This window comes from Colias eurytheme, chromosome 2 (assembly GCF_061535395.1).
Source record: "Colias eurytheme isolate Ceu_HAF_F1 chromosome 2, ilColEury1 Martin Lab GWU primary, whole genome shotgun sequence".
Taxonomy (NCBI): domain Eukaryota; kingdom Metazoa; phylum Arthropoda; class Insecta; order Lepidoptera; family Pieridae; genus Colias; species Colias eurytheme.
The window spans coordinates 11,877,861-11,903,960 of record NC_142981.1 but is presented as its reverse complement, the minus strand read 5'-3'; the positions used below and the strand labels follow the sequence as shown (position 1 = coordinate 11,903,960).

At 35.8% G+C, this 26,100-nt stretch overlaps 3 protein-coding genes and 2 long non-coding RNA genes across 7 annotated transcripts in view; 3 read left to right on the top strand and 2 right to left on the bottom strand.

Annotated features, from left to right (window-relative positions):
- The first annotated feature begins 2,886 nt into the window (after nt 1–2,886).
- Nucleotides 2,887–5,802, top strand: LOC149910713 (uncharacterized). The gene is made up of 2 exons (XM_090116226.1): nt 2,887–4,365; nt 5,504–5,802. The coding sequence occupies exons 1-2, from the start codon at nt 4,335–4,337 to the stop codon at nt 5,800–5,802; spliced, it is 330 nt and encodes a 109-aa protein (XP_089972352.1). The 5' UTR covers nt 2,887–4,334.
- A 2,999-nt stretch (nt 5,803–8,801) lies between these two features.
- LOC149910712 (uncharacterized) lies at nt 8,802–9,647 on the bottom strand. The gene is made up of 3 exons (XR_016458159.1): nt 9,463–9,647; nt 9,067–9,193; nt 8,802–8,936 (listed from the first exon to the last, which is right to left on the bottom strand). It is a non-coding gene; the product is annotated as an uncharacterized LOC149910712 (long non-coding RNA).
- A 788-nt stretch (nt 9,648–10,435) lies between these two features.
- Nucleotides 10,436–11,928, top strand: LOC149910711 (uncharacterized). The gene is made up of 2 exons (XM_090116214.1): nt 10,436–10,705; nt 11,610–11,928. The coding sequence occupies exons 1-2, from the start codon at nt 10,564–10,566 to the stop codon at nt 11,906–11,908; spliced, it is 441 nt and encodes a 146-aa protein (XP_089972340.1). The 5' UTR covers nt 10,436–10,563; the 3' UTR covers nt 11,909–11,928.
- A 1,688-nt stretch (nt 11,929–13,616) lies between these two features.
- LOC149910710 (uncharacterized) lies at nt 13,617–15,182 on the top strand. Of its 2 annotated transcripts, XR_016457374.1 has the most exons (3): nt 13,637–13,819; nt 14,345–14,587; nt 15,076–15,182. It is a non-coding gene; the product is annotated as an uncharacterized LOC149910710 (long non-coding RNA). The 2 variants fall into 2 exon arrangements; XR_016457372.1 differs by lacking the exon at nt 15,076–15,182 and having other exon boundaries at nt 13,617–13,819; nt 14,345–14,519.
- A 6,541-nt stretch (nt 15,183–21,723) lies between these two features.
- ush (Zinc finger protein ush) overlaps nt 21,724–26,100 on the bottom strand; it is a 164,417-nt gene continuing 160,040 nt past the window's right edge. For both annotated transcript variants that reach the window (XM_090116270.1, XM_090116262.1), the window contains exons 2-3: nt 24,097–25,988; nt 21,724–23,857 (exon numbers count right to left, since the gene is read on the bottom strand). In XM_090116270.1, coding sequence (XP_089972396.1) covers nt 23,474–23,857; nt 24,097–25,988 — 2,276 coding nt within the window. In that variant the 3' untranslated portion in view covers nt 21,724–23,473. The remainder of the gene's footprint in view (nt 23,858–24,096; nt 25,989–26,100) is intronic.

Sequence of the window (26,100 nt, the reverse complement as noted above, 5' to 3'; positions counted from 1 at the left end):
ACGAGTAAAAAATATAGAAGGTGAAATATTATATTATGTACTTACTTCGTTATAATAAAAAGTAAAGTTCCGTAAGAGATTTAAAATGCGTTTAAACACACAAGATGAGTATAATATGATATTATGAAAATACAAATAAATTTCGATAGCGGGATGTAAAGTGAAGCTAACGGCATCTATTGATCTGTCTTTACAACCATTTTACATTTTTTTATATTACCACGACATCTATCGAAATAAGGATGGTATAGCCGTGCCGCTTTTATGCTCGACTTTTTTGTAGAACTAGCTAACGAAATGATAAAGCCACAAAGCCTTGCTTACGCATAGTTCAGACTCAATTGACACCAGATGGCGTTAGTAGAATCATAAAGTTTGAGAACATTGTATAATAAATAGCTAGATTATAATATTTGTGCATGATAAATAGATATTCATTTAATTTTCCGTTTTAATATTATAAACTCTACGCGAATCCCAAAAACTACGTAAACAAGAAGCGAACGAGAGGAGGAAGGTAGGGGCGGAGCGCGCTCCGCTCCGCTCCGAGCGGCACTAGCACCTTTGAACTTGAACTAGACCGTTATAGGGTCATTGCGCCTGTTCGCGTCCACTTAGTGCAGTTGGAAAGTTTGAAGTAGAAAATAAAAATGTTTCAGAACAAATTTCAACGCAAAATTTATGTAACGTGTTCATTACATAGTCTATTTTAAGATTTACTTTCAATTGTGTTGGAAATATCATGTGGTTTTTATTTATCTAGACAAATAGCAGAATTAGGGCGCTTGTGCACTACAAGGAATTTTACTGTCCGGCATTCCGATTTTTTACGGTCCGGTATGGCACGCCATTAATCTAAATGCTAGCTTGTGCACTATACGTAATTTTACTGTCCGACATTTCACTTTTCCCTATTCCGGATGGTTTTTTTTGTGTCTACGAGTCGCTGTAGATATAATTGTTTTCGAATGCCCACTTGCTTGGATTTTACTCTTTTTACAGCATATGCCAATTGAAAGCAAGCTCTTGTTTTACTTCCTTTTAGCTGGCAATGTGATTTGAAAAGTCGGTATTGTTATTTTTATATACATTGACCTATAATTATTATCTAAGTAAGTGTTGGTAAGTTAAAGTTCAAGTGGGAATAGCTTTAGCTCCTCGTCACCGATTAAAATAAATAAATGAAACACGCATTTTAAATCTCTTACGGAACTTTACTTTTTATTATAACGAAGTAAGTACATAATATAATATTTCACCTTCTATATTTTTTACTCGTTTCTTGTAAAATGCAAAAACAATCATTTATGATAGCATTATACCGCCAAACTTCCTTGAACTGTACCGCACTGATCCGAGTAAAGACGGACAGGTGCACAAGCCAATTCATCGGTTTTTTCATGCCAAACCGGACCGTAAAAAATCGGAATGCCGGACAGTAAAATTCCTTGTAGTGCACAAGCGCCCTTAGGCGTTTTACCCAGTTCGCGTCCAAAAATTCCAGTTTGCGTCCACCCGTGGACCAGTTCGCGTCCACCAGCTTAGAAAAGGAATTAAGAGTATATTGGGTGATATTTTATCAGATAAATGCAAATAAAAATTAGATTTTAATAAATTATTTATTTACGAATATAGTTATTTAATAAAAACCGGCCAAATGCGAGTGGGACTCGCACACCGAGGGTTCCCCCGTCCGATTAGGGCCCTTCTGGCCTCCTCCACTCAAGCGACAGCCCAAGCCGAGGTTCGAGATCCCCGTCAAGGGGGGACGCCCTTGTGCATGTCGCTACCAGGGTGAACCTTCAGTTCACCCCCGCGTCCGCGTTAAAATGTAGAAGCCCTTCTGGCTAACATTGAGAGACACCACACAAAAAAAAAAAAAAAAAACCGAGGGTTCCGTATTAACCTGTTTTTTTTCATATGTTTTGACTGTAAATGATTATTTTTTCAATGTTTCCCTTATTTGTGCTATAAGACGTTGCTTCGTACCAAACTTCAAGTGTCTGTGTTCACGTAAAGTACCCTGTAGGTTTTGATTTCCTTGCGAATGTCTAAATTTGCGAAAATTTGCAGCATAAACGGCTGTATCTTTTGATTGCTTTGGCTTATAAGTTTGATTTTTTCACTGCTTCAAGGGACCGTAGACTTGAGTATTCAATATAAATTTCAGCTTTATACCTCCACGCGTTACTGAGAAAATGGGTCTTGACAGAAAGACAGACCGGCAGACGGACATACAGACGGACGGATATCAAAGTGATCCTACAAGGATTCCGGTTTTTTCCTTTTGAGGTTCGGAACCCTAAAATCAACATTATTATTAATATAATTCACTGTAAGGAAACTGGAAAAACTTATTTATATTTATCTTCTCATCATTAATAGAACTAAAAATTAACAAAAAACTAAGTTACGTTATGTAAATAAATAATAATCAGTTCTATTAAGATTACCTACCTACCCTATTTATTAGAATTAAATTTCTTTTTTGTTTATATTATTTTCTTATCCACAGACTTATTGACTCTCATTCTCAAAGATACTAGTCTCATTCTTAGAATACCCATTTTAAAATGAAAAAATAGCATAAAAATTTGCTAATTTGAATGAAAATTTAAATTATCAACTTGTAGTCTTAGTCAAAAATTTACAATCTATTTTAAATTACATATATTAACAAACAATTCATTGCTACGTAATGAAAAACAATGTGGACGCAATATGTTCTATTGTTATGCACTATAGGTATAGTTTGCGCCCACCGTGGACGCAAAATGGAAGTAGTACAAATTCGGTGTAGTAATTCGCGTCCACCTTATTTTAGCTATTAATTGTAAAATAAATAAGCTGATTTATAATCCATACTATTCCATGTTCTGTTAGCAAAGTAAAGAAACAGTTACATATTCAAAAATTCACATTTAACAATAAGATACTTACCGTCAAACGCGACGCTGCGCACTATTTTTTTCTCAAAATCCCGCGCGTTTTAGCTCTCTCGTTTAATAGCCAAAATTAAATATTTTTTTAATAGGATAGGCGGTGCGCAGGCTTATTTTGAATATGTGTGCATGTCTCTTATACATTGAGGTATTATCGGAAATTTTTCTTATTACAATTTTACTTAAAGTATACTTATTTTCGTGAATTTTCTAAAAGATATCCGCAAAATGGACGCGAATAGGCATGTGGACGCGAACAGGCGCAATGACCCTATATCTGCGACAGTCAGCGCTGCATAGACTTATAAAATATGTTAGGAGAGTACAATAAAAGCTTAAAAAATCATTTAAAAATAATTTATTGCGTTATGCCAAAAGTCGTAGAACAAATGTTGTTACGTATGATGTTAGCTATCTTGTCCTGCGAGGTTGCTGGTGATTAACAAGTAACCCTGTATAGTGTATATGTTACGGCTAAAGGTAGGTGTGAACATAAACTTAAGATTAGCCGGCTAAACTTAGGTTTATTTTCGAGAAGCAGCTAAAGTTCGAAAACATGTTTGTTTGCGTCTTAGCCTTATAATAGCCGGTTAATGTGCACATTAACCGAAACGAAACGGCTAAAAATGTATTCGATGGGCGCGCCGGGCCGGTGGAGGGCTTGAGGGGCCCGCACGCAGAAAGCTGGTGGCTAGGTTAGGTAGCGAGCGTGCTGCGGCAGCAGCCGGCGAAGTGCCAGAAAACACTCGCCCTGTTCCTTACATGTATTATAGTAACCAAATCTACCCACCCCGGACTCAGGGCAGAAAGCTGGTGGCTAGGTTAGGTTAGGTTAGAACTCTTAAGACCCGCACGAGCCGAGCGAGCGCAGCGAGCGTGCTGCGGCAGCAGCCGGCGAAGTACCAGTTTCCTTCTACATTTTTAGCCAAGGGCCTGCGGTTACACTTAAGTTTAGCCGGCTAAAGATAGAACAAACTAACATTAACACCTCGTCGAAAATAAACCTAAGTTTAGCCGGCTAATCTTAAGTTTATGTTCTCACCTACCTTTAGCCGTAACATATATATTATATTCTATTTCACTAGCTACAGCTTTTTTATTGAAAACTTGTATCCAATAGACTGAAAAGTTTTAGTTTTATCACCTTATCTTTTTACAATTTCTATACTTAGTTTGCCAATATGATAAATATGTAGTTTGTAAGGATCTATAGTTGGATATAGTTATTATTTATTATATTGCAGCATCGAGAACTACGAAACAGACCTCATCCTAGGCACATATCACAATGAATCATCGGACGAGGCTGATGATGATGATGACTCCAATGATGAGAACAACTGGCGGAACGATTACCCGGATACAGAAGCAAGTAGCATCGATGAAGATGATATGATTGCGGCTATGGAGCGGTGTGATATAGGTTAGTTTTACAAACATTCTATGTTTCAATTTTGTTTAATGTTAAAAAGCCTAATATAGCCTTATTACATTAATAAGCCTAATTACAAAATATTACATTTTTATATTTAAATAATGAATTCTTTCAGAATAAAATTGATTGTCCGCAATTGTTAAATAAATTTAATCTCAGAGTTCCTTCTAGATACCCGCGTAATAAAATTACACCTTTGGTTCCTCCTCTGCGTAGGACGGTTTTTGGCCGAAATTCCCCCGTCTGTAGATTAAGTAAACTAGTCAATGAGTATGCCAATTGTATTGATATTTTTCACGACAACTGTCATAGAATACGTAAATGTTTCAAAGAATTGTCTTGATATTTTGGTTTGTATTCTTTTCGTTTTGTGACGTGACTTGACTCAAATGTAATTATTATTATTAAAGTAAAATTTTTATTACATCGTCTCAAACTTTTTGGTCTGTGTAGCGCATTTCGCGTGACGGTCGGCTGCCGAGTAGGTATAAAGCAGTGTTCGGAAAGTTTCACTTTTACCGTGGTTTCATAAAACCACACAACATTTTTTTTATTTTTTTTCCATGTTGTGTTGTCCTATAATTGTTTGTCACAATTGTCAAAATTTTTTATTGTAACTTCTTCTTCTTCTCTTAATTAATGGCTCCACCCAATCTTAATTAAAGGAAAAATCTTAATTAAAGGAACTTCGACAATGTCCAGTATATATCGGAGAGACAGGACTCAAATTTCAGTCACTTACACTTGTGCGGTTGTGACATTTAACATTTGGAACTGAGTGGGAAAATGCAGAAATTTTGATCAACTTGGAGCGGCTAGAACATATTGTAACTTGTACTATATAATAAGTATTGTTGTGACAGGTGTTGGATGATCTCAATAAATAAAATAAATAAAATTCTGATAAATCTAACTATGTAGCTGGGATAATGAAAATTGGACAGTTTACCTGCGCCTGTTGATATTGGCGTAAAATCGAAACATTTTTGACTTATCCTAAAATAATTAGTTTTATTTGTTACTTTTAGTTTCCTTTCCAAATTGCTGTTCAAAGAAGATTTTTAAATACGAGTTATTTTGACTAAGCATTAAGAAAAAAATATAATAAATTTTTCCTGTAATTCAGATGACCTCTCAAGTGATGATGGCGAGGACAAAATATACAATGATCCCCCGGACTTATTCAATGAGGACGTCAAAAGATACGGAGCGGCCTACGCCAAGTATAAAGCCAGAGTCATAGCCGAAGAAACAGAAGTCCTAGATAGCAAAAACCTCGTCCATTGTTCCAGAATAAAGGATTTGGATGAGGAATCTATAGATGGCTATAAAGATGATAGCGATAATGGTTTTTATTATGGGCAAGAAGAAGATACGGAACAATTTTGTGAACAGTATAGTGATGATGTTTATAACCCAGATTGAGTAATGAATTGATTGTTTGTTATCTGTTGTTTTATTTTGAAAGATTCAATCATATTTATAGCCCTAAAATTTATGAGATTTCGCTGTTGTTCATGTTACCGATATAATATGCTGTCAATTGCTTTTTCATATGTACGTTGTTACTACTAAGTACTACGTTATAAATGTGAACCTAACCGATTTTGTTGAAATGTGTTATTGAGATAGACAGGATAATAGTAGCTTTGCCACGGTTTATCATCTTCGTTTTTCTCCCACAATAACGACATTGTCTTGCCTTTATTACGTGTAAAAATTGAAAGATTTTATAAGAGCAAAAAAGACAGTTTTTAAGCTATTGCATAGCTTCTATCGCGGGCCTTGAGCGCGGGGACCGAATCCAGAAATTTAGTAACGAAAAACCTGACGCTCCCCACTCCGACGGGCACGGAGGTGTGGCTTGAAGGCATAGCATGCAATAGCTTTACCGCGGCAGTCCCCGAGTGCCACACGTCATTTTTTTTTAAATATCTATGGATGTGTAATATTTAGTAATAAGTTATATACCAGTCAATAGTATTTGAGTCAAATCCGAAATACAATAAAATGTAGACCGTAGCGTTTGAAAATTTTTTTGAAATAAAACGGAGAACTGTAGTTACCTATTTTGTATCTGCTCTGTTATCTCCTAGAATATTGAGAAAATGAGTATTTATTTTATCGGGGTCATTAAAAGTATGTGGTAGTGATGTGTTAACTGTTAGATTTAACATTTGGTAGAACAGATCTCGATTTAGATATTTCCATAATACTTTGGGGTTTTTTAAATTACTGTTAATATTATGATTAAAAAAATGGTTGCCTGTAAAGTCGGTTTTACGGGCGAAGATTTTACGTGACAACGTCTTTTTCTCGGTAGAATATTTATGTGCTGCGCGCGCGGCAGACCGCGGGCCTCTCTCTCGTTCGGTGACTCATCGTAACGTTACCGAGCGTTACACTTTTTCATAAGCGACTCCCAGTCGCAACCTAATTTAAGACGTTGTCACGTCAAAAATTGGTTGTTTGTAAAGTAGGTTTACGATCGAGATGTTTACGTGATAACGTCTTATTGGTGGCAGCGCTCGAGATGAGACGGGAGATCGGTCCGTCTCTCTCTCGTTATACCTGCGATCGCGCTCGTGAGGTTTTGGTGTGACACAAGTTTCTGAACATGTCACCCGACTAAAACGATTCCGATTAAAACGTTATCACGTTAAAATGCCCTTTTTTCGTTGAAAAAACCACAATTAACTATTACTGCTTGAGACTTTAGTAAGCTTCTTTATCTGATCTGATTTAGAATCTTGAAATTTTCTGTGTGAAAATAATTGTTTATCATAATTCATAGCCATGGCCATACCTACGTCATAATATTTCGATCCAGTATTTCATTTAGGTACATCTAGTTCTATTTGATAAATAAGCCTTCGTTCTAACTTAGCTTTTTTAGTTCAAAATTTCATCGTACCTAATTGGTCGAGAGGTACCTACCTATTGTGGTGAAAGAGTAACGGACATCTAGAGTCCCTCTCCCGTTTGATGCAAGGCTGCAGTTTTACCCGCAGTGCTCCGCTCTTCGCTTTCGCTCGATAAATAAGCTATCCTAACACTGAAATAATTTTTCACATCGGACCAATAGTTCCTGAGATTAGCGCGTTTAAAGTTTAAACATACAAACAAACCCTTCAGTTCAGTTCTACAATATTAACTATATATCTGATTAAATTCCGGTCCGAGGCAAAGGCCTAGGACCTCCAAAAATAACCGTTATAAACTTAGAAAAACACACAGTGTTAGTAAAAGTAAGACGTGTATAATAGGATATTATGAAAATACAAATAAATTTCGATAGCGGGATGTAAAGTGAAGCTAACGGCATCTATTGATCTGTCTTTACAACCATTTTACATTTTTTTATATTATTACCACGACATCTATCGAAATAACGATGGTACTTATAGCCGTGCCGCTTTTATGCTCGACTTTTTGTAGTAACGAAATAATGAAGCCACATAGCCTTGCTCACTCATACTTTAGACTCAATTGACAACAGATGGCGTTAGTAGAATCATAAAGTTAAAGAACATTGTATAAGAGCGTTTTCAAAAAAAAGTGTACCATGGCTGAATTTATGGATAAATTTTAAATGTTGCATTTTTAATGAAATTTTGATTTAGAAATTTTAAATATACATCATAGTAAGTGAAATTATATTTAATTGCTTGCAGATTAATTTGTTTTACGAGAAATCATCAAAATAAATTGGGACTGTGAAAAAAAGTGTCAGTTTTGCGACAGTCATCAATGCTCATGTAACTATTAACTACGAAGAAAGACGCAAAATATTTTGATTGTGTTACGAAGATTATAACATACATTATTAAAATAATAGAAAATTGAAGTCGACAAATTAATAAAATTCCTATTAAACTAGCTTTAAGTTCTGTTTTGCCACAGCTGATGCCAAGGTAGCCGTTACTTTTACGATACTTAATACATTTCGATTAAAATCGGCAAAGTGATTATTTTATTTCGGAACAGTTAAACCATTTTAAATATTGAAATCAAATTATTTGTGTCCCTTATAATAAAAAAATGTAAAAACTAAAATTTTTCTTGTCGCAAAACGGGGGACTGTCGCAAAACCGATAGACCATTTTTTATAAGGCTAGGTTTATATTTAATCCAATTTACCTACATGGTTAAAATAAAACCGAGAATACGTTTACAAAAATTTTATTTTAGTCTCATAAAAAAAATACACCAACACACAGTTTGACACAGTATCAATTTTAGGGTAAAACTCAGAGTTATGGCGAGTTTCGCAAAATATGTATAAGTAGGATATATCTTTAGCCGGTTATACAGATGTCTTTAGAAGTACTGTTAACCCAATAAGTCTAAATAAATAATAAGATACCGTTTAGGTCAATACTACTTCTTAGGACACGAAGTGTAATACGAATAAAAAAACGATGTAAAAAGTTACGAACATTATATTAACTGGAACCTTATCACAATTTAGGAACCGTTCCTTATAAATTTAACAGAGATCAGTTGCAACTGAAAAATAACCATGTTGTTGGAGCTTTGTGGTTAGAATGTTTTCCAATCTGAAAAAAAAGAAAAAAAGATAAGTGGTTAAAGTATCAAAACTTCCAGCAAACTCCTATAACAGTAGGAAGAATGATGATAAGACAAAAAAACTAATCTCAAGCTTCAGAAGAAATAAATACTCTACACCTTTTAACTTTCCATACATGTATCACATATGTAGGTATTCAGGGTATACCTGCTGACCAACGCTTTCATTGCAATACCATTTTTTGCAAATTATACATGTCCTTTTTGGTCCCGAGATTAGTGAAACCTAAAAATATGAAAAAAATTATAAAAATTATGAAGAATATTACAATAACAATCTAGACTTGGCTTTATGCTGTCAGTTTTGCGACTTTTCTTGTCAGCCTATAGGTCACGAAGCAAAATGTTGCAAAACTGACGTGACGTTTTCTTCTCAGTTTTTAGTCAAAATTATATTCTGACGAAAAAATGTGCCTACACTCATTATCAAATGTAAATAACGGTTAATGAATATATTGCTCATCTTCTGAAAGTATTTAAACGATGTTTACTTACCTGTATCAAGTAATAATATGTCTCAAACCAGACAGTAGAAATTTCAACGGCCGTTGCACTCACAAAACACATCTGTTTTACTCGAACTGTATTTGAAAATAAGCTTTTTTAAATTGGCGGACGGTGAAAGTAAACGATAATTTTGCCATTAAACAAATTCAAATAGTAATCTAAAATTTCTAAGTGGCATTATTAGCCGTGGTAAACCCGACATGTCCGGTCGGTACCACTTTTTAAGATATTTTTGGAAATCAAATTGTTTTTAAACGATTATAAGGCCGTAATTATGAACTACATGCGACGATTCGCAAATAAATGTACTTTTAAACGACACTAAAACTTATGGTACCCTGGTATAAAACTTTTAAGTATCGCTTCTCTAACATCGAAGAACTTGGATGGGGACACGCCAAAAACTGACACTTTAGTTTTAAAAATGATTATTTCAAAAATAGTACGCAATGTTTCCTTGAATTAATTATTTGCATTTATCAAATTATGATGTATTTAATACTTTTCAAGCATTACAATAATTAGCCATAATATAAATTTTACTTGTTATTCGACTTGAAACACAGGGGACATGCCGAAAGTGAGGGGTACACTTTTTTTTGAAAACGCTCATATAAATAGATATATATATTCATTTAATTTTCCGTTTTAATATTAATATAAATTCTACGTGAATCCCAAAAAATACGTGAACAAGAAGCGAACGAGAGGGGGAAGGTAGGGGCGGAGCGGCGCTATAGCGCCTTTGAACTTGAAAGTAATTTATTGCGTTATGCCAAAAGTCGTAGAACGATTGTTGTTACGTATGATGTTAGCTATCTTGTCCTGCGAGGTTGCTGGTGTTTTACAAGAAACCCTGTATAGGTATATTCTATTTCACTAGCTACAGCTTTTTTTATTGAAAACTTGTATCCAATAGACTGAAAATTTTTAGTTGTATCACCTTATCTTTCTACAATTTCTACTTATTTTGCCAATATGATAAATATGTAGTTTGTAAGGATCTATAGTTGGATATAGTTATTAGGTATTTATTTTAATGCAGCATCGAGAACTACGAAACAGACCTCATCCTAGGCACATATCACAATGAATCATCGGACGAGGCTGATGATGATGATGACTCCAATGATGAGAACAACTGGCGGAACGATTACCCGGATACAGAAGCAAGTAGCATCGATGATTGATGAAGATGATATGATTGCGGCTATGAAGCGGTGTGATATAGGTTAGTTTTACAAACATTCTATGTTTCACTTTTGTTTAATGTTAAAAAGCCTAATATAGCCTAAAGGGTTATACAGGGTGTAATCGTTAAGTGTGCACAGGCGATTATTCCGTAACTATTGCAGATATCAAAAAACTATAAACTGATATCGAAAGCCCTGTATCTAATGATTAAAATGACGAAAATAACTTTTTAAAAATAAAACGGAAAATATCCGAAAATTTTACATCAAATACGCCCATACATTTAATTTCCCATACATTTTGTATTCAAAGCAAATGTTCGAAGTGACATCCTCGTTTTGGCATACCATTGTATTCCACGTCGAGCTCTTTTTACAGTTTCTAAATGAATTTTCATTATTTGCGAAGTAATTTAAGCACAAAACCAAAAAAAGAACCAAAACTTTTCATATTACATGTTGGGGATAGTCATATCTCATACAAAATGTATGGGCGTGTTTGATGTAAAATTTTTGAATATTTCCCGTTTTATTTTTAAAACGTTATTATTGTCATTTTACATATTAGGTAAAGGGCTTTTGATATCAGTTAAAAGTTTTTTGATATCTGCAATAGTTACGGAATAATCGCCTGTGCACACTTAACGATTACACCCTGTATATGGTGAGAAATTACAAAATATTACATTTTTATATTGAAATGCTCAGAATTCTGATAAATCTAACTAGCTGGTATAACGAAAAATGGACAGTTTACCTGCGCCTGTTGATATTGGCGTAAAATCGAAACATTTTTGACTTATCCTAAAATAATTAGTTTTATTTGTTTACTTATACTTTTAGTTTCCTTTCCAAATTACTGTTCAAAGAAGGTTTTCAATTAAGAGTTATTTTGACTAAGCATTAAGAAAAAAAATATAATAAATTTTTCCTGTAATTCAGATGACCTCTCAAGCGATGATGGCGAGGACAAAATATACAACGATCCCCCGGACTTATTCAATGAGGACGTCAAAAGATACGGAGCGGCCTACGCCAAGTATAAAGCCAGAGTCTTAGCCGAAGAAACAGAAGTCCTAGATAGCAAAAACCTCGTCCATTGTTCCAGAATAAAGGATTTGGATGAGGAATCTATAGATGGTTATAAAGATGATAGCGATAATGGTTTTTATTACGGGCAAGAAGAAGATACGGAACAATTTTGTGAACAGTATAGTGATGATGTTTATAACCCAGATTGAGTAATAAATTGATTGTTTGTTAGCTGTTGTTTTATTTTGAAAGGTTCAATCATATTTATCCTCGTAACGCCCAGATACCTATTAAAAGGCATGCAGCTCGATAGTGGTACCGGCCCAAGCTGTTATCCCTTATTCAAACGCGAGCCTGTGGAGGAGTTAACAAAAAAGTAAGATACGTTCCTGGGTAATTTTGGGTCGTAGATTTCAAAAATACACACAAAAGAGGGGTTAGTGGGGGGGAAGTAACCTTTTTTTGGTGGGAAGTATATATCCCGTCATCTGTTCTCTCTTGTAAAAAGGTTGGAAAGGTGGGAACTATAGCTCCCAGTGTCCAGTATGACACCAATATTTTCAAACACTAGCTAGTTGCCCTGACTCCACTTGTGAATTTAATTTTATCGTAAAAAATTATATAGATCATATTTTTTAATAAAGCAGGTGAAAGTACTCATCAATGCAAGTTTCTTTTACTAAGGGAAGAATTCGGGAATTGAAAAATGAATGACTTCAACATAAACAAGGCATTTTTCTAAAACAAAATAAAAGCAATAGGTAAATACGTATTGAGTTAAGATGTCTAATTATCTGATCAGGAAATAATGAATAATAATAAAATATAAGTTGCTTATACCAACTAAAAAAGATTTTTTAGACACACGGATTTTATATATAAGTAGAATTTCCGAATGTCGTGTGCAGTGAAGAACACTGGGATGATATCTACCCACTTATAGACATAATTTCAATCGACTCTACCAAGGTATAAACGAAAGATTCTGGGCATATTTTTACGTTTCACGCAACCGTAATATAGTCTAGTTTACATAGCTAAAACTCAAATCTACTTATCTAATTTTTTTTCAGCACTACACAAAAAACTAAAAAATAACGATCGTTTTCGGTGGCAAAATCACGTCACCTGACTTTGACGTGTGTTTACCATGACATGTAATAGTTCTCTGAAAAGTGTTTCCATGAAAAAAAGTTCTCTGAAATGTTAAGATTGCGTAGATAAATATTACACTGCATTAGGTTTATAGTAGGGGAGCCCAGGATGCTAAATGTGGATTTACTCGAGCGTCACGGGAACCTATTAGAATTGGTAGATTAGACCATAGCGAGAAAAAAAGGTCCTATAATGTTTTCACTTTTAGCGGTGGGGAAGGGTTTTTTGATTTTTTTTAATTTAAAAAAGAAAAAAATTGGCTTGGAAATACTCAAGCGCGTTAGATATTGATATTTTGCATGCTCCAGGACGTCACTGAAAAAAAGTATACGTTAATCTGACGATTTAAGTGGCGATTTAATCGCTGTGAAGAAAGGGTAAAAAATTAAAGTAATATTATTCGAGCGCGTCAGATTAATATATGGGGGGGTTAATTACAATATAAGAAGTCCCCATTTCGCTAATCTGACGATTCGAGCTCAACCTTAGGGAATTATGGATTATTCAAATTTTCCAGCGGGGCCCCTGAGCGCACCCACCAACCATAACTGCTCATATTGACTAGAGGTACTAATGAATAGCTAAGGTACCGTCCCTTATAGTAATCTGACGCGCTCGAGTAAATCCCAAAATCCCCTCTTGGGCTCCCCTACTATTAAGCATATAAAAATAAAACACGATTTACTTCAATCTGAGACGTGGGAAGTATAGCTCCCAGCGTTTTAATAAGGGTTATCCAACTTTATGACATAAACGCCCACGGTACCTTTTTAAAGGTATCTGACTGTATCTGATTTGAAAACGCCGTAACATTTTAAATTACGCGCCAAATCTAATTACTGTTTTTTATCCGGCTACTGGAAAGTATGTTTTTGTCTATGGTTAAGCAATAGTGCCAATAGAAAAATAAAATATATGTAATTTCCGGCGAAAAGTCTGGCCATCTTGACTGACTAGAGGACGTGGTAAGTTCAATCCATGATTATTGATGCAATCTTAGGTTTTTAACTGAGAGTATCTTACTCTGCTTGTTGACAAATAAGTAAATATTATAATTACACTAGCGGCCCGCCCCGGCTTCGCCCGTGGTACATATGAAAAATAGATGTTGGCCGATTCTCAGACTTACCCGATATGCACAGAAAATTTCATGAGAATCGGTCCACCCGTTTCGGAGGAGTATGCAGACTAACATTGTGACACGAGAATTTTATATATAAGATTTAGATTTACGCGAAAATAAAGAATATGCGTGTAAAATAACCTCGTAAAATCTGGATACCTTTTAGAAGGTATAAGAGTATTAACATATTATTGGATTTTAAAAGGTATAAGCACAGACTAATAATAATATACTACGGTATAAGGGAATAAACCACTAATCAATTTGATTTGCCTTTGCAACTTATGATTTAGACCGTTTTCTCCTTCATAATATAAAGTAAATTATTTAGTCTGTTACAGAATATTTTAGTACCTATCCTTTTCAGGTAACCCAATGAGAGATGAGCAAATCGAAGAAGCTTTAGAAGTATTAAATCAGTCAGATATAGAAGAGTATGAACTATTTGGAGATGAGGATTACAACATAAACCAAAACCAAGAAAGCTCTTCCAGTTCTGAAGAATCTGAAAATAATATTTTTTTATTAAAAACCAACTCTTATTTGCGAAATTATTTAAAATTTCTATAGAAATATATCAATTTACCTACTATCATTCTGATTTTAAAAGGTATATGGGTTGCTATTATATAGTGTTTTTGGGTCCAATTTAGAAACTTGCTAATTTTTGCTTCTGTCATCTGTTGGAAGTGGATTTCTTCTGATAGAAATCCTAAAACACGTGATAAACTAGCCTTTAAAAATAATAAGTACAGAAAATAATGATCATATTGTTCAAAAATTGATATTTTTTTCTCAGATTGTTAGTGTGAGATATCTTTTTGGTCATTAAAATTTTGGAAGACATGTATTAATCCAAATATTTATGTTCATTGTTTTTTGTAATATAAAATAAACCCTATATTGTCTACCGCTAATCAATAATTTAAAAAATACGAATTTTGCGAAATCGGGTTTTGTAATACATTAAAGCCCATATGCCTAAATAAAGGATAACGAATTTGGGGTTATTTAGTGTCTCAAAACCTTCCACTGACATACATTTACATGCAGAAAAAATCCCACGCTCATACGGAAATAATAAGGCACTTTTTTTAGATTTCATCACCTCCGGGTCCGCACCATGTGAACCTTTTAAAAGGTACTTGGGCTGCAAGCCAATGTTTGGTAAAAATAGCCTGGGCGTTACGAGGTTATATTATGACTAGGTTTTCGCCCGCGCAGTCAAAGAAAAACCCGCATAGTTCCCGTTCCCGTGGGATTTCCGGGATTGCGTCATTTTCCCGGGATAAAAAGTAGCCTGTGTCCTTTCTCGGGTATCAAAATATCTCCATACCAAATTTCATGAAAATTGGTTTAGTAGTTTAGGCGTGATTGAGTAACAGACAGACAGACAGAGTTTCTTTCGCATTTATAAAATTTATGAGATTTCGCTGTTGTTCATGTTACCGATATATGCTGTCAATCTGGGGGCACGGTAGTGCCCCCGCCAAGACAAGCCAAGCGAGGCGCACGGGCACTACCTACCTTTTCTCGAAGCGCTTCGACGTTTTTTTGAACCCTCATAACTTGGGTTTGGATTATGCTAGATCAACAAAATTTTCGGGATATATTGTCAATAGCGGACTTATTGAACATATTAAGTTTTAATTACATTAGCTTTTATACTTCAGATTTTATTTATATCTAAAAAACGCTAATTTCGTCACTGACTCACTGATGATCATCAAAATTCTTAAGGTATTTCCTAATGTCCTAGAAAGCTGAAATTTTGTATGTAAGCTAGTATTAGCACACAAACAACAAAAAAATTATAAAACTTGTAACTTTCATCCCCCAACCCCTTAAACTAGGGGATGGGAGTTTGTATGAGACCTGTAATTTTAAATTAAATTTTGATGACGCTAGAGGTCTAATCTAATAATCTAAAACTTGGTTCCCCTAGATATATATATGTATAGGTACTCCTTGTTAAAAAAAAAATTGTTACAAACAACCTACAAAAAGAAATGAAATCCCACCAAAAACATTTTCATGTAAAATGTTGCCAAGACGAGCCCATATGACTCGCACTGTCAAAAAGTTATCAGATCTCATGTAGAGCCAAGCTTCTAACACTACACGCCCTAACTCTACAAGGCCTAACTTCACAAACTCTACACCTTAGTCAAAATATGTGGCTTGGCCGTTCGTTACTACAAGAACTATTGTATAACACAAAAGTAATGAACAGTGAATTAATTTTTCACCTTACGCCGATGTGAATGTAGCGAAATGGCCAAGCCACATATTTTGACTAACGTGTAGAGTTTGTGAAGTTAGGCCTTGTAGAGTTAGGGCGTGTAGTGTTAGAAGCTTGGCTCTACATGAGATCTGATAACTTTTTGACAGTGCGAGTCATATGGGCTCGTCTTGGCAACATTTTACATGAAAATGTTTTTGGTGGGATTGCTTTTTCACGTGTATTTTGTTACTACTACGTTATATTAAATGTGAACCTAACCGATTTTGTTGAAATGTGTTAGGTACTGGGATAGACAGGACTCAATAAATAGTAGCTTTGCCACGGTTTACCATCTTCATTTTTCTCCCACAATAGCGACACTTTACAACGTGTAAAAATTGAAAGAATTTGTAAGAGTAAAAAACGAAAAAAAGGCAGTTTATTAAAAAATATCTAACTATGGATGTGTAATGTAATATAGTAATAATCAACTCGACAATAATTACGGGTGTCCAAAGCGGCTTGCATGGCTTGATCAATTTAATCATAAAATGCTATTCCTAGAATATTATGGGAAAAAATCGCGAAGAAAATAGTCCATCCAAGGCTTCTCTCGCGTGCACTCTGCACAGTGCAAGGTATTATAATTTTAATGTACGGACTAAATTATGCTATGTATTACAAGTCATTATAAAGTAAGAAGGTTTTGATATATGAGCTGCTGATAGGAATGAGAAGTTGTAGGTCATCGGCACATAAGTGAAATTGACAATGTTTAATTGAGTGTGTAATGTCTGCTGTATACAATATAAATAGGATAGGTCCTAAAATACTACCTTGAAGTACTCCTCTGGTGACTTTCATAGATTTTGAAAATAGGTGGTTGCCATTAGGATTACGTAAAAGAACTTGTTGAGTACGATTTTCCAAATAGCTTTGTTGGAATATGTGTACATTTATATTGGCAACTACACAGGGCAACTATGTAGGCAAGATGGAAGATGCCGGTTAGCAATGTTAATTATGTAAAAGTGTAAACTGTTCTTTTCTTTAACATGGTGTTTGAATTAATTATTTACCAAGCTTATATATACCAGTCAATATTCGAGTCAAATCCGAAATACAATAAAATGTTTGTAGCGTTTGAATTTTTTGAAGTGAAAACTTCTTTAGCGGCGTTGGGTATAAAATCTTAAACTCGCGTCAGGACACGTGGCCTGATCGAAAAAGCGTAAGACGGATTTTTTTTTTAGCCCTTATATTCCATGCGTAAGACGGATACCATTCCAAAATATCAAACATGCTGAACGTTAATAATCAAGTTTTCACTTCTGCCGGCACTCCCGGAGTGCAACCCGTCTTTTTTTTTTGAAATAAAACGGAGAACTGTAGTTACCTATTTTGTATCTGCTCTGTTATCTCCTGGAATATTGAGAAAATGAGTATTTATTTTATCGGGGTCATTAAAAGTAGATATATTGTGGTAGTGATGTGTTAGATTTAAAATTTGGTAGAACAGATCTCGATTTAGGTATTTCCATAATACTTTGGGGTTTTTTAAATTACTGTTGATATTATGATTAAAAAATGCCCTTTTTTCGTTGAAAAAAACCACAATTAACTAACTGCTTGAGACTTTAGTAAGCTTCTTTATCTGATCTGATTTAGAATCTTGAAATTTTCTGTGTGAAAATCATTGTTTATCATAGCCATGGCATTTACATCTAGTTCTATTTGATAAAAAAGTCTTTGTTCTAACTTAGCTTTTTTAGTTCAAAATTTCATCGTAATTGGTCGAGAGGTATTGTGGTGAAAGAGTAACGGACATCTAGAGTCCCTCTCCCATTTGATAGTGAACTAATTAATAGCAGCTGTGCCCTGCAGTTTTACCCGCAGTGCTCCGCTCTTCGCTTTCCTCGATAAATAAGCTATCCTAACACCGAAATAATTTTTCAAATCGGACCAATATTTCCTGAGATTAGCGCGTTTAAACATAATATAAACAAACTCTTCAGCTTTATAATAATATCATAATTACCAATAATTGGTCCGTGATAATATTAACATAGATAATAGATAAATAACATAAGTGAGGTATATCTGATTAAATTCCGGTCCGAGGCAAAGGCCTAGGACCTCCAAAAATAATAATAATGATTATATATTTAGAAAAACACACAAGATGAGTATAATATGATATTATGAAAATACAAATAAATTTCGATAGCGGGATGTAAAGTGAAGCTAACGGCATCTATTGATCTGTCTTTACAACCATTTTACATGTTTTATATTACCACGACATCTATCGAAATAAGGATGGTATTTATAGCCGTACCGCTTTATGCTCGACTTTTTTGAAGATAAAGCTACAAAGCCTCACACACGCTGAAGTATTTCAGACTCAATTGACAACAGATGGCGTTAATAGAATCATAAAGTTTGAGAACATTGTACATATTGTTACATTTAATTTATTTTTGATAGACTTTAGTATTAGGGTGCTTTTCCACTAATAATGTGCGAGGTTCTTCAGCTTCTCAGCTCTTCAGCTTTATATAATAGATAAAAAATACGTGTGGCACTCGACGACTGCCGCGGTAAAGCTATTGCATAGCATCGCATCGCTGTGCCGGTTGGAGTGGGGGGTGTTAGGTTTTTTCGTTACGGAATTTTTACATTTGGTCGCCGCGCTCAAAGTCTGAGATAAAAGGTATGCACTATGCAATAGCGTAATAACATAAGTGACGTATAACTGATTAAATTCCGGTCCGAGGCAAAGGCCTAGGACCTCCAAAAATTGTCCTTTTTTTTTTTCCGTAATGTTTGCTCGTACTCGTAAGACGAGTCTAAGATATAATATATAATCGTACTCTTATGTTATAATACAAAAAAATTTCGATAGCGGGATGTAAAGTGAAGCTAACGGCATCTATTGATCTGTCTTTACAACCATTTTACATGTTTTATATTACCACGACATCTATTAAAATATAGCCGTGCCGCTTTTATGCTCGACTTTTTTTGAAGATATATATACGAAATGATGAAGCCTCATAGCCTTGCTCACTCATACTTCATACCACAGACATGCTTAATATATATGTCTGTGCTTCAGACTCAATTGACATGAGATGGCGTTAGTTGAATCCAAGGTTGAATCATAAAGTTTGAGAACATTGTACATTGCTACATATTTTTGATAGACACTAGTATAAAACGCGTCACACACGGTGAAGATCACGTGAAGATACTATAATATTTTATCTTAAGATACTGTAATATTTTATATTGCCGGGATAGATTTGGTCATTTGATTTTGTACGGCATCTGTGCATTCAAATGACCCATAACTTTTTCAATATGGGCCTGTAGTCTATTGCTCATAATGTCTTTCATAGTCTTTTTGACGAAAATTTGCCGTTGCTCGCTTTGCTGATATATATAACTACAGATGTTTATATAATACTTAGGTATATTTTAGAGCCTTGTATTAATAGTAGTAATATTATTATTTGTGGTTCTACCTGCTCGGAACGAGCATTCATGTCATTTTCATTTAACAAATACTGATATCAAGTAGGCACCTAGTAGGTAGTGTTGAATTATTATCTGTGGTAATATTTACCATTTAGTGATTTCAAAATCATTTCTTTTCTTTACAAACAAGATGAATATCTATATCAATAATTATGTTATTCATTTTGGCGCCCTTTACGATATTGCGCCTAGATTCTCTTCTTCACAACTGACACAACCTTAATAAATTATTCTAAAGGGTTTACAACTAAATAAAACTACAGTTTAATATCAGATAAATAATAATTTATTGTCTGGCGCATTTTTACACTATCAATGCAACTTTACATCACTTTTACGTTATAATTATTAACAATGGCGTTACATTCCATGATATTTTTAAGTCTAAACGGTATTCCTAGAAAAATGTATTGAAAGTTACGTAAAGCTACTTTATAATTTATTCTGAACAGAAAATAATAGTTCTGCTTATCACAATATATACGTAATATCAAATTAATTGTACTTATTGATAAAATCTGTATTTAGGGCATTGACACAAATTATAAGGTGGTTCAATGTTTTTTTCCACGTTAAAATTCCATATTGCAATTTCTAGGAATATCGTTTAAACTTAATGAACAATGAAGTACGTTTGATGTTTGAACATTTAAAATTGTAGGAATTTATTTCAATTATATTCGAGATATTATTTAGGTTACATACAGATTATGGCACGTCACATCAGATGCTGTTCATAAGTTCATAAGGCGCGGGACATATACAAGCGGCGCGGCGCGCATCGGGCGCACCGCGGGCGCACTGACGGCGCGCCTCGGGCGCGCTGCCGGCGCGCCTCGGGCGCGCTGCCGGCGCGCCTCGGGCGCGCTGCCGGCGCGCATCGGGTGCAAAATTTTATATTAAAATCAGCATCGTCACGTACAATACGACCAACGTAACTTGGCGGGCCTGAACATAGCCTCTGCGAACTTTCGCGCATGTACACTCGTAAAAAAAAGTGTTATAGGCATTCATTTTTTTTTACTGAAATTCGAATAAAATTTCCTTATACAGAGACCAAGTACAAATAAAATAAATATCAAACCGCTATGAGACATAAAGCTATAAAAATAACCTAATGAATTCAGGATTCACTCACCTTTCGATATATAGGTATATTTTTCTTTTTTTTAATACTGCGTTAATTCAAATATTATTTTTCTCGCCTGGCGATTTAAAACAATATTATTATGCTTTGGTGGCATCTTTGTTCGCGAATAATACGACCAAATTTAAAACTAAACTCTTAACAATATAATAATAAGATTTAACAAATAAAAACGATCAACGAAAACTTTTGTAACCGCCGGTACTCAAGACAGAGATAGCGACACGAACACGACACCAATGTTAACGTGTGACTGAGACACATAATTGCGTACCGAGAATTGCCGAATATGCACGAAGTTATACGACGTAAACAAAAAGGGATGTCCACTATGCGTGTCTGAGGATGTTGATTAATCGATTTTTTTTCAAATCGATTGAAATTGAATAATAAAAATTAAAATATATTTATATTTAATTTTATAAGAGGTTTCAAATATTCTCAATCAGTCGTTATTGTAGTGATCATTTATATAAATAATTGATATTTAACTAAATCATGCAGTCCTATAAGTTATAACCATGAAAATAAAATGTTATTAGTTTTTTTTTGTTATTAAAGGCGGAATCTCTTTTACTAACGACAACATTCATTAATTCTGTAAATCTATTTCGTTTAGTATCTCATATAAACAAAAATCAATAAATTTCAAATCGATAAAAATCGATTGCGATATTTGATCGAATAAAGGGATGATTGTGTTTACATAGAGTCAATCCCTAGCCTAGATCTCCGCCCCGCGCACGCCGCCTCATGCCACCATTTCGTTCCTAAAAAACGTTCGTGCGCAGCCTTCTGCGCGAAGTTCAGGCCCGCCAAGTTACGTTGGTCGTAGTGTAATTGACGCATTTTTATGTGAATGTATACAAGCGGCGCGGCGCGCCTCGGGCGTGCTGCCGGCGCGCCTCGGGCGTGCTGCCGGCGCGCCTCGGGCGTACTGCCGGCGCAACCGTGGCGCAACCGTGGCGTGCCGTCTCGACGCCTTTCCAAAGATCTTTCATACAAAATGTAGAAGAAGTACGTGGTGCAAAACAGATTGAAGAGGTGCGCTTATGGCACGCCCGCGCCCGCGCCCCTTGTATTTGACCCGCGCCTAACAAGAGGTTTAAGTGTCATGATGCATTTAGAAGTACGTAGTGTAGATTTTCATTTACTCGTATTGTACAACACTATTCTGTCAAATTCAACATTTGACAGTTAACCTGATGTTGCCATGTTTGAGACTTATTCCCACTTTAAGACAAGCACAAAATGATTACACAAAATTTATGGAACAAGTCTTGTATTCACTTAATCTACAATTATAATTAGTGAGATATCTATAAATGCATTACGATTAACCTAGCGAATGCTTTGGCATAGACAAAACATGGTACTCTCTCTTAACAGATTAATTTGTAACATGATTGATTTTGCCCTCAAATACTTGAATATCGGTCGGTTGTAAATTCGTAATATTTTAACGTTTAGCCATCTACTGATACGTATCACAATAACTTATTAATAGTGAGCTTTTAGCTTTATTCAGATTCGGTAGGGAAATGTATGATATTGCGTTTACGGTATCAATAAGGTTTTATTACTTTGCTGTTATGCAATTAGTTATGTGCGTATAATATGCCATAATTCTTAGAACAGTATGTTATTTAAAAAAAATGTGTGCGTGTACTAGTGTACACACGTAAGAAGTGAAACTTCTTTATGACCTTAAGTTACGTATTTTTTGAAGTGAAACTTCTTTATCGGGGTTGGAAAAAAATTTAGTGTAATTTTATCGTTACGCGTGACATTTTTCCGTCACGCGCCATCTTGATTCGATGTATTTCTGTAAAATTGGATATAGTAAATTATTTTTTGAAAAATAAGGTCATAAAGAAGTTTCACTTCTTACGTGTTTACACTAGTACACGCACACAATTTTATTATACAGCAACATCATTACAGAAAGATATAGCAAGAACACTGGTGAAACATGGAATGAGCATTTGATTGCTTGGCAAAGTAATAGAGCTAAATACCTAAGTCTTATGAGTAAATATCAAACAAATTAACAACAAAGAAAGAACAATCTTAGAAAAAATGGTAATAAAATTTAGTTATAATGCGATAATATCTTTACAATTATTTACAATTTTGGTATTAACGTATACTAATAAGATGAAGAGGTTATTTCCCTAACAATAACTACTTATATTATAACAATTACTACTGAACAAAATTTTATGTACACTAGCCGAGATTTTATTTCACCCATCAGTCTACACAAAGAAATAATTATCAATTTTGATATGCACAAAATCGATATACCTATTTATATTATTGCACATAATATTCATTAATTCCGTAAATAGAGAATATTTTCATATTTATGATATGATAATTGTTAAATAATCGAAGCAGTTTTATTCCTCACGCCAATATGTTAAGAGCGATTTAAACCAAGAGACTGATAAATGTCAAATTGGAGATTTAAAACGTTATATCTATTACAAATAATAATATACATTATAATATTTTAATAACAGTAAACGTGAATGGAAGTATTATAATTTGTTATCTATGATATTATTTTTAAATATGGCAATTCAAACGACGGGGGCGTCTTTGACACGCGCGGGAACGTTGTTGTTGGCTGCTGCGTCTTGGTTAGCCGCGGTGCAGTAGAACTGTTTGTGAGCCTTGTACGTATTAACGTATTTGAAGGGAATGTTGCAAGATTTGCAGTAGTTCGGTGTGTCTTCATCGAGTTCTGGTTCCTTTTTGATGTCAGCGGAGGGGATGGGGGAGGTTTCTTCGGGCTCGGGATCTTCTGTGGCGTGTACTAGGCGCGCGTGTCGGACCACGTTGCCGCGGTACGTGGAGGTATAGGCGCAGCTGCCGCAGCGGTGTACTCGCTCGCCCACCGCTGGGCTCGGTGAGGTCGTCTCCCTGTTGTCGTCTTCGAGCACGCATGAGATGAAGCTCTCCTCCTGGAATATTCGTTTGTAATTAAGTTTATGTTCGAACAGTATAGACATTACATATTTGGATGTGGTAGCAAATAGGTTCTAAGCTTTAAAAAATATGAAAATTCTTTGTGAATAAGAATTTTTGGAAATATCTATTGGCTGATATTTCTTTTTAATTAGATGGGCATTTAGTAGACGTTAATTAAATATGAATAATAATTATTGAAATATATGAATAACATACAATTATGAATACCAACCTGTAAATCAGCGGGTTTCTCCCGGAAGTGCATTCGTATATGAGTTCGCATTCCTCGAAGCGTATTTCCTCTATACCGGCATATTGTGCAGCGAAAGGCCTTAACTCCAGCATGGGCTTCCATATGCCTCTGAGCAGCAGCCGCAGTGGGTGACACAACCTCACAGCACGGGCATTTCCAGCCTCCTTCAGTTCCAGACGTTGGTCTTGGCACTTCGGGCAAACTTCGAGGAGACCTAGTTTCTCTCTTAGTGCAATAGTAGGACTGATGTGTTGTCAGGTTATCTAATGAGCTGAAGTGGATACCACAAGCGAGGCAGATAAGCTGTCGATATTGCGGTGGCGGACCAGGTTCCGGTGGAGCAGGACTCACTCTATCTTCTCCACCACCTGCTGAACAATAATGCCTTTTGTGTATACGATAGTTCTCATATTGGCAAAATACGATATTGCACTCTTTGCATTTTGACACTCCTTGTTTGACTAGTACTTGAGGCGAAGCAGCCGTTACAGGCAGTTCTGTGGCGAGTCTCAAAGCCAAAGCTGGCGGTATTAATGGCGGAGGTACCACAGCAGGGAACTTGTCTTCGGGCGGTGAAGGAACACTTGGAGGTTTTGGTGTAGGATCTCTTGAATTTCTCCGTCTTCGCTTTGGTGAGCTTTCTCCGCTAGGTGATGACGATCGTCTTGAAGGAGAAGGTGTAGCAGGCGAACCCGGTAATGATGGAGCGCATACAATTTGCTCCGGTGTAGCTGAACGTAATCTATTTTCTTTCTCATGTTCATCAGTAGTTACTGATTCGGGTGTGCGTCGAACACTCAGATCTAAAGGAGTACCAGCATCCCTGGATGGCTCTCGAGGCCTGTTTGCAGATTTAAGAACTTCGGCTTCTTTCCCGTCTGCATTGAGATTTGGTAATGCTCTATTGATTGGTTGAAATGTACCATTTGGTAACAAAAAACAAGGTGTATCTGGATCCGGTAATGTAGTCCCAGGTAAGGTGCTAGCGCTTCGTAATAATGAATATGGAACAATAAGAATTGGATTAGTGGGTAGGGCAAGGGCATATTGGTTTTGAGCTGGAGGAGTTGTTCCAGGTGAAGGAGGTGCAGACCCGGACGTAACAGAGCCTGCCCTGGCCGCCGCTAATGCTTGTTTCACAACTTGTCGTGTATTACAGTAATGTGCTTTATGTGCTCTGAATGTTTTGACAGAACTAAAATGTATGTCACAGTCTGCGCAATATCTATCTTGTGCTGGCGAGCCTTCTGTCACCTCGCCATTTGAGGTAGGCGTTGGTACCAGCGTGCCACTACTAACAGGTGACGATGAGTGCATCCTCATATGTCGGTTTAAACTAACTTTTTTGTCAGCACTGTATGAACAATATGTACACGCATATTGTTTGCCTACCGGCCGAGTCGTCTTTGCATCATTAGATTCTTCAGTGGCTTGTTCATTAGAAGAATCATTGTTATCTGTTTTCGATCGTCTTTTAGAACAGTAATGTTCCTGATGAGCTTGAAGTGTGCTCAATGATGAATATCTTATACCACAAGGTTTGCAAGTGTATCCCGGGGGTGTGGCAGCCGTTGCCGGGAAAAGAGCTGGAAATGTTGCCGCCGTCAAAGCTATGTAGTCCCTTGCTTGCTGCGTCGATGGTGGCGGTGGGGAAGGAGACGGTGGTTCATGTTTAAGTGTCGTAGCTTGGGGCGCGAGCGCTGGATCGGTGGCTAGGCTTGTATTAAGGCGCAGTCGCGGCGGGGAGGAAGCAGATCCCTCTGAAGCTGGAGACGCTCTTCCACTGGAAGCGACTCGCTCGCCTTCCGAACTTGGCGTGCGAGGTTCTCCCGGCATCGCCTCGTTCTCGTTTCCCCATTCCTCGTCCTCACCTGGAAAGAATAAACGTACTATTAATCACACATGTAGATACGTCAATGGAATTCAGAGTGGTACACACAAATAAAAATAAATCTACAATATCGCCCCTATTAGTGTTGTTAA

Excerpts from the sequence above, each read along its gene's own strand:
- LOC149910713 (XM_090116226.1), top strand. The coding sequence starts at position 4,335 with ATGATTGCGGCTATGGAGCGGTGTGATATAG. Across the intron at positions 4,366-5,503 it reads TATGGAGCGGTGTGATATAG|ATGACCTCTCAAGTGATGAT; the intron begins GTTAGTTTTACA and ends CCTGTAATTCAG.
- LOC149910711 (XM_090116214.1), top strand. The coding sequence starts at position 10,564 with ATGAATCATCGGACGAGGCTGATGATGATGATGACTCCAATGATGAGA. Across the intron at positions 10,706-11,609 it reads TATGAAGCGGTGTGATATAG|ATGACCTCTCAAGCGATGAT; the intron begins GTTAGTTTTACA and ends CCTGTAATTCAG.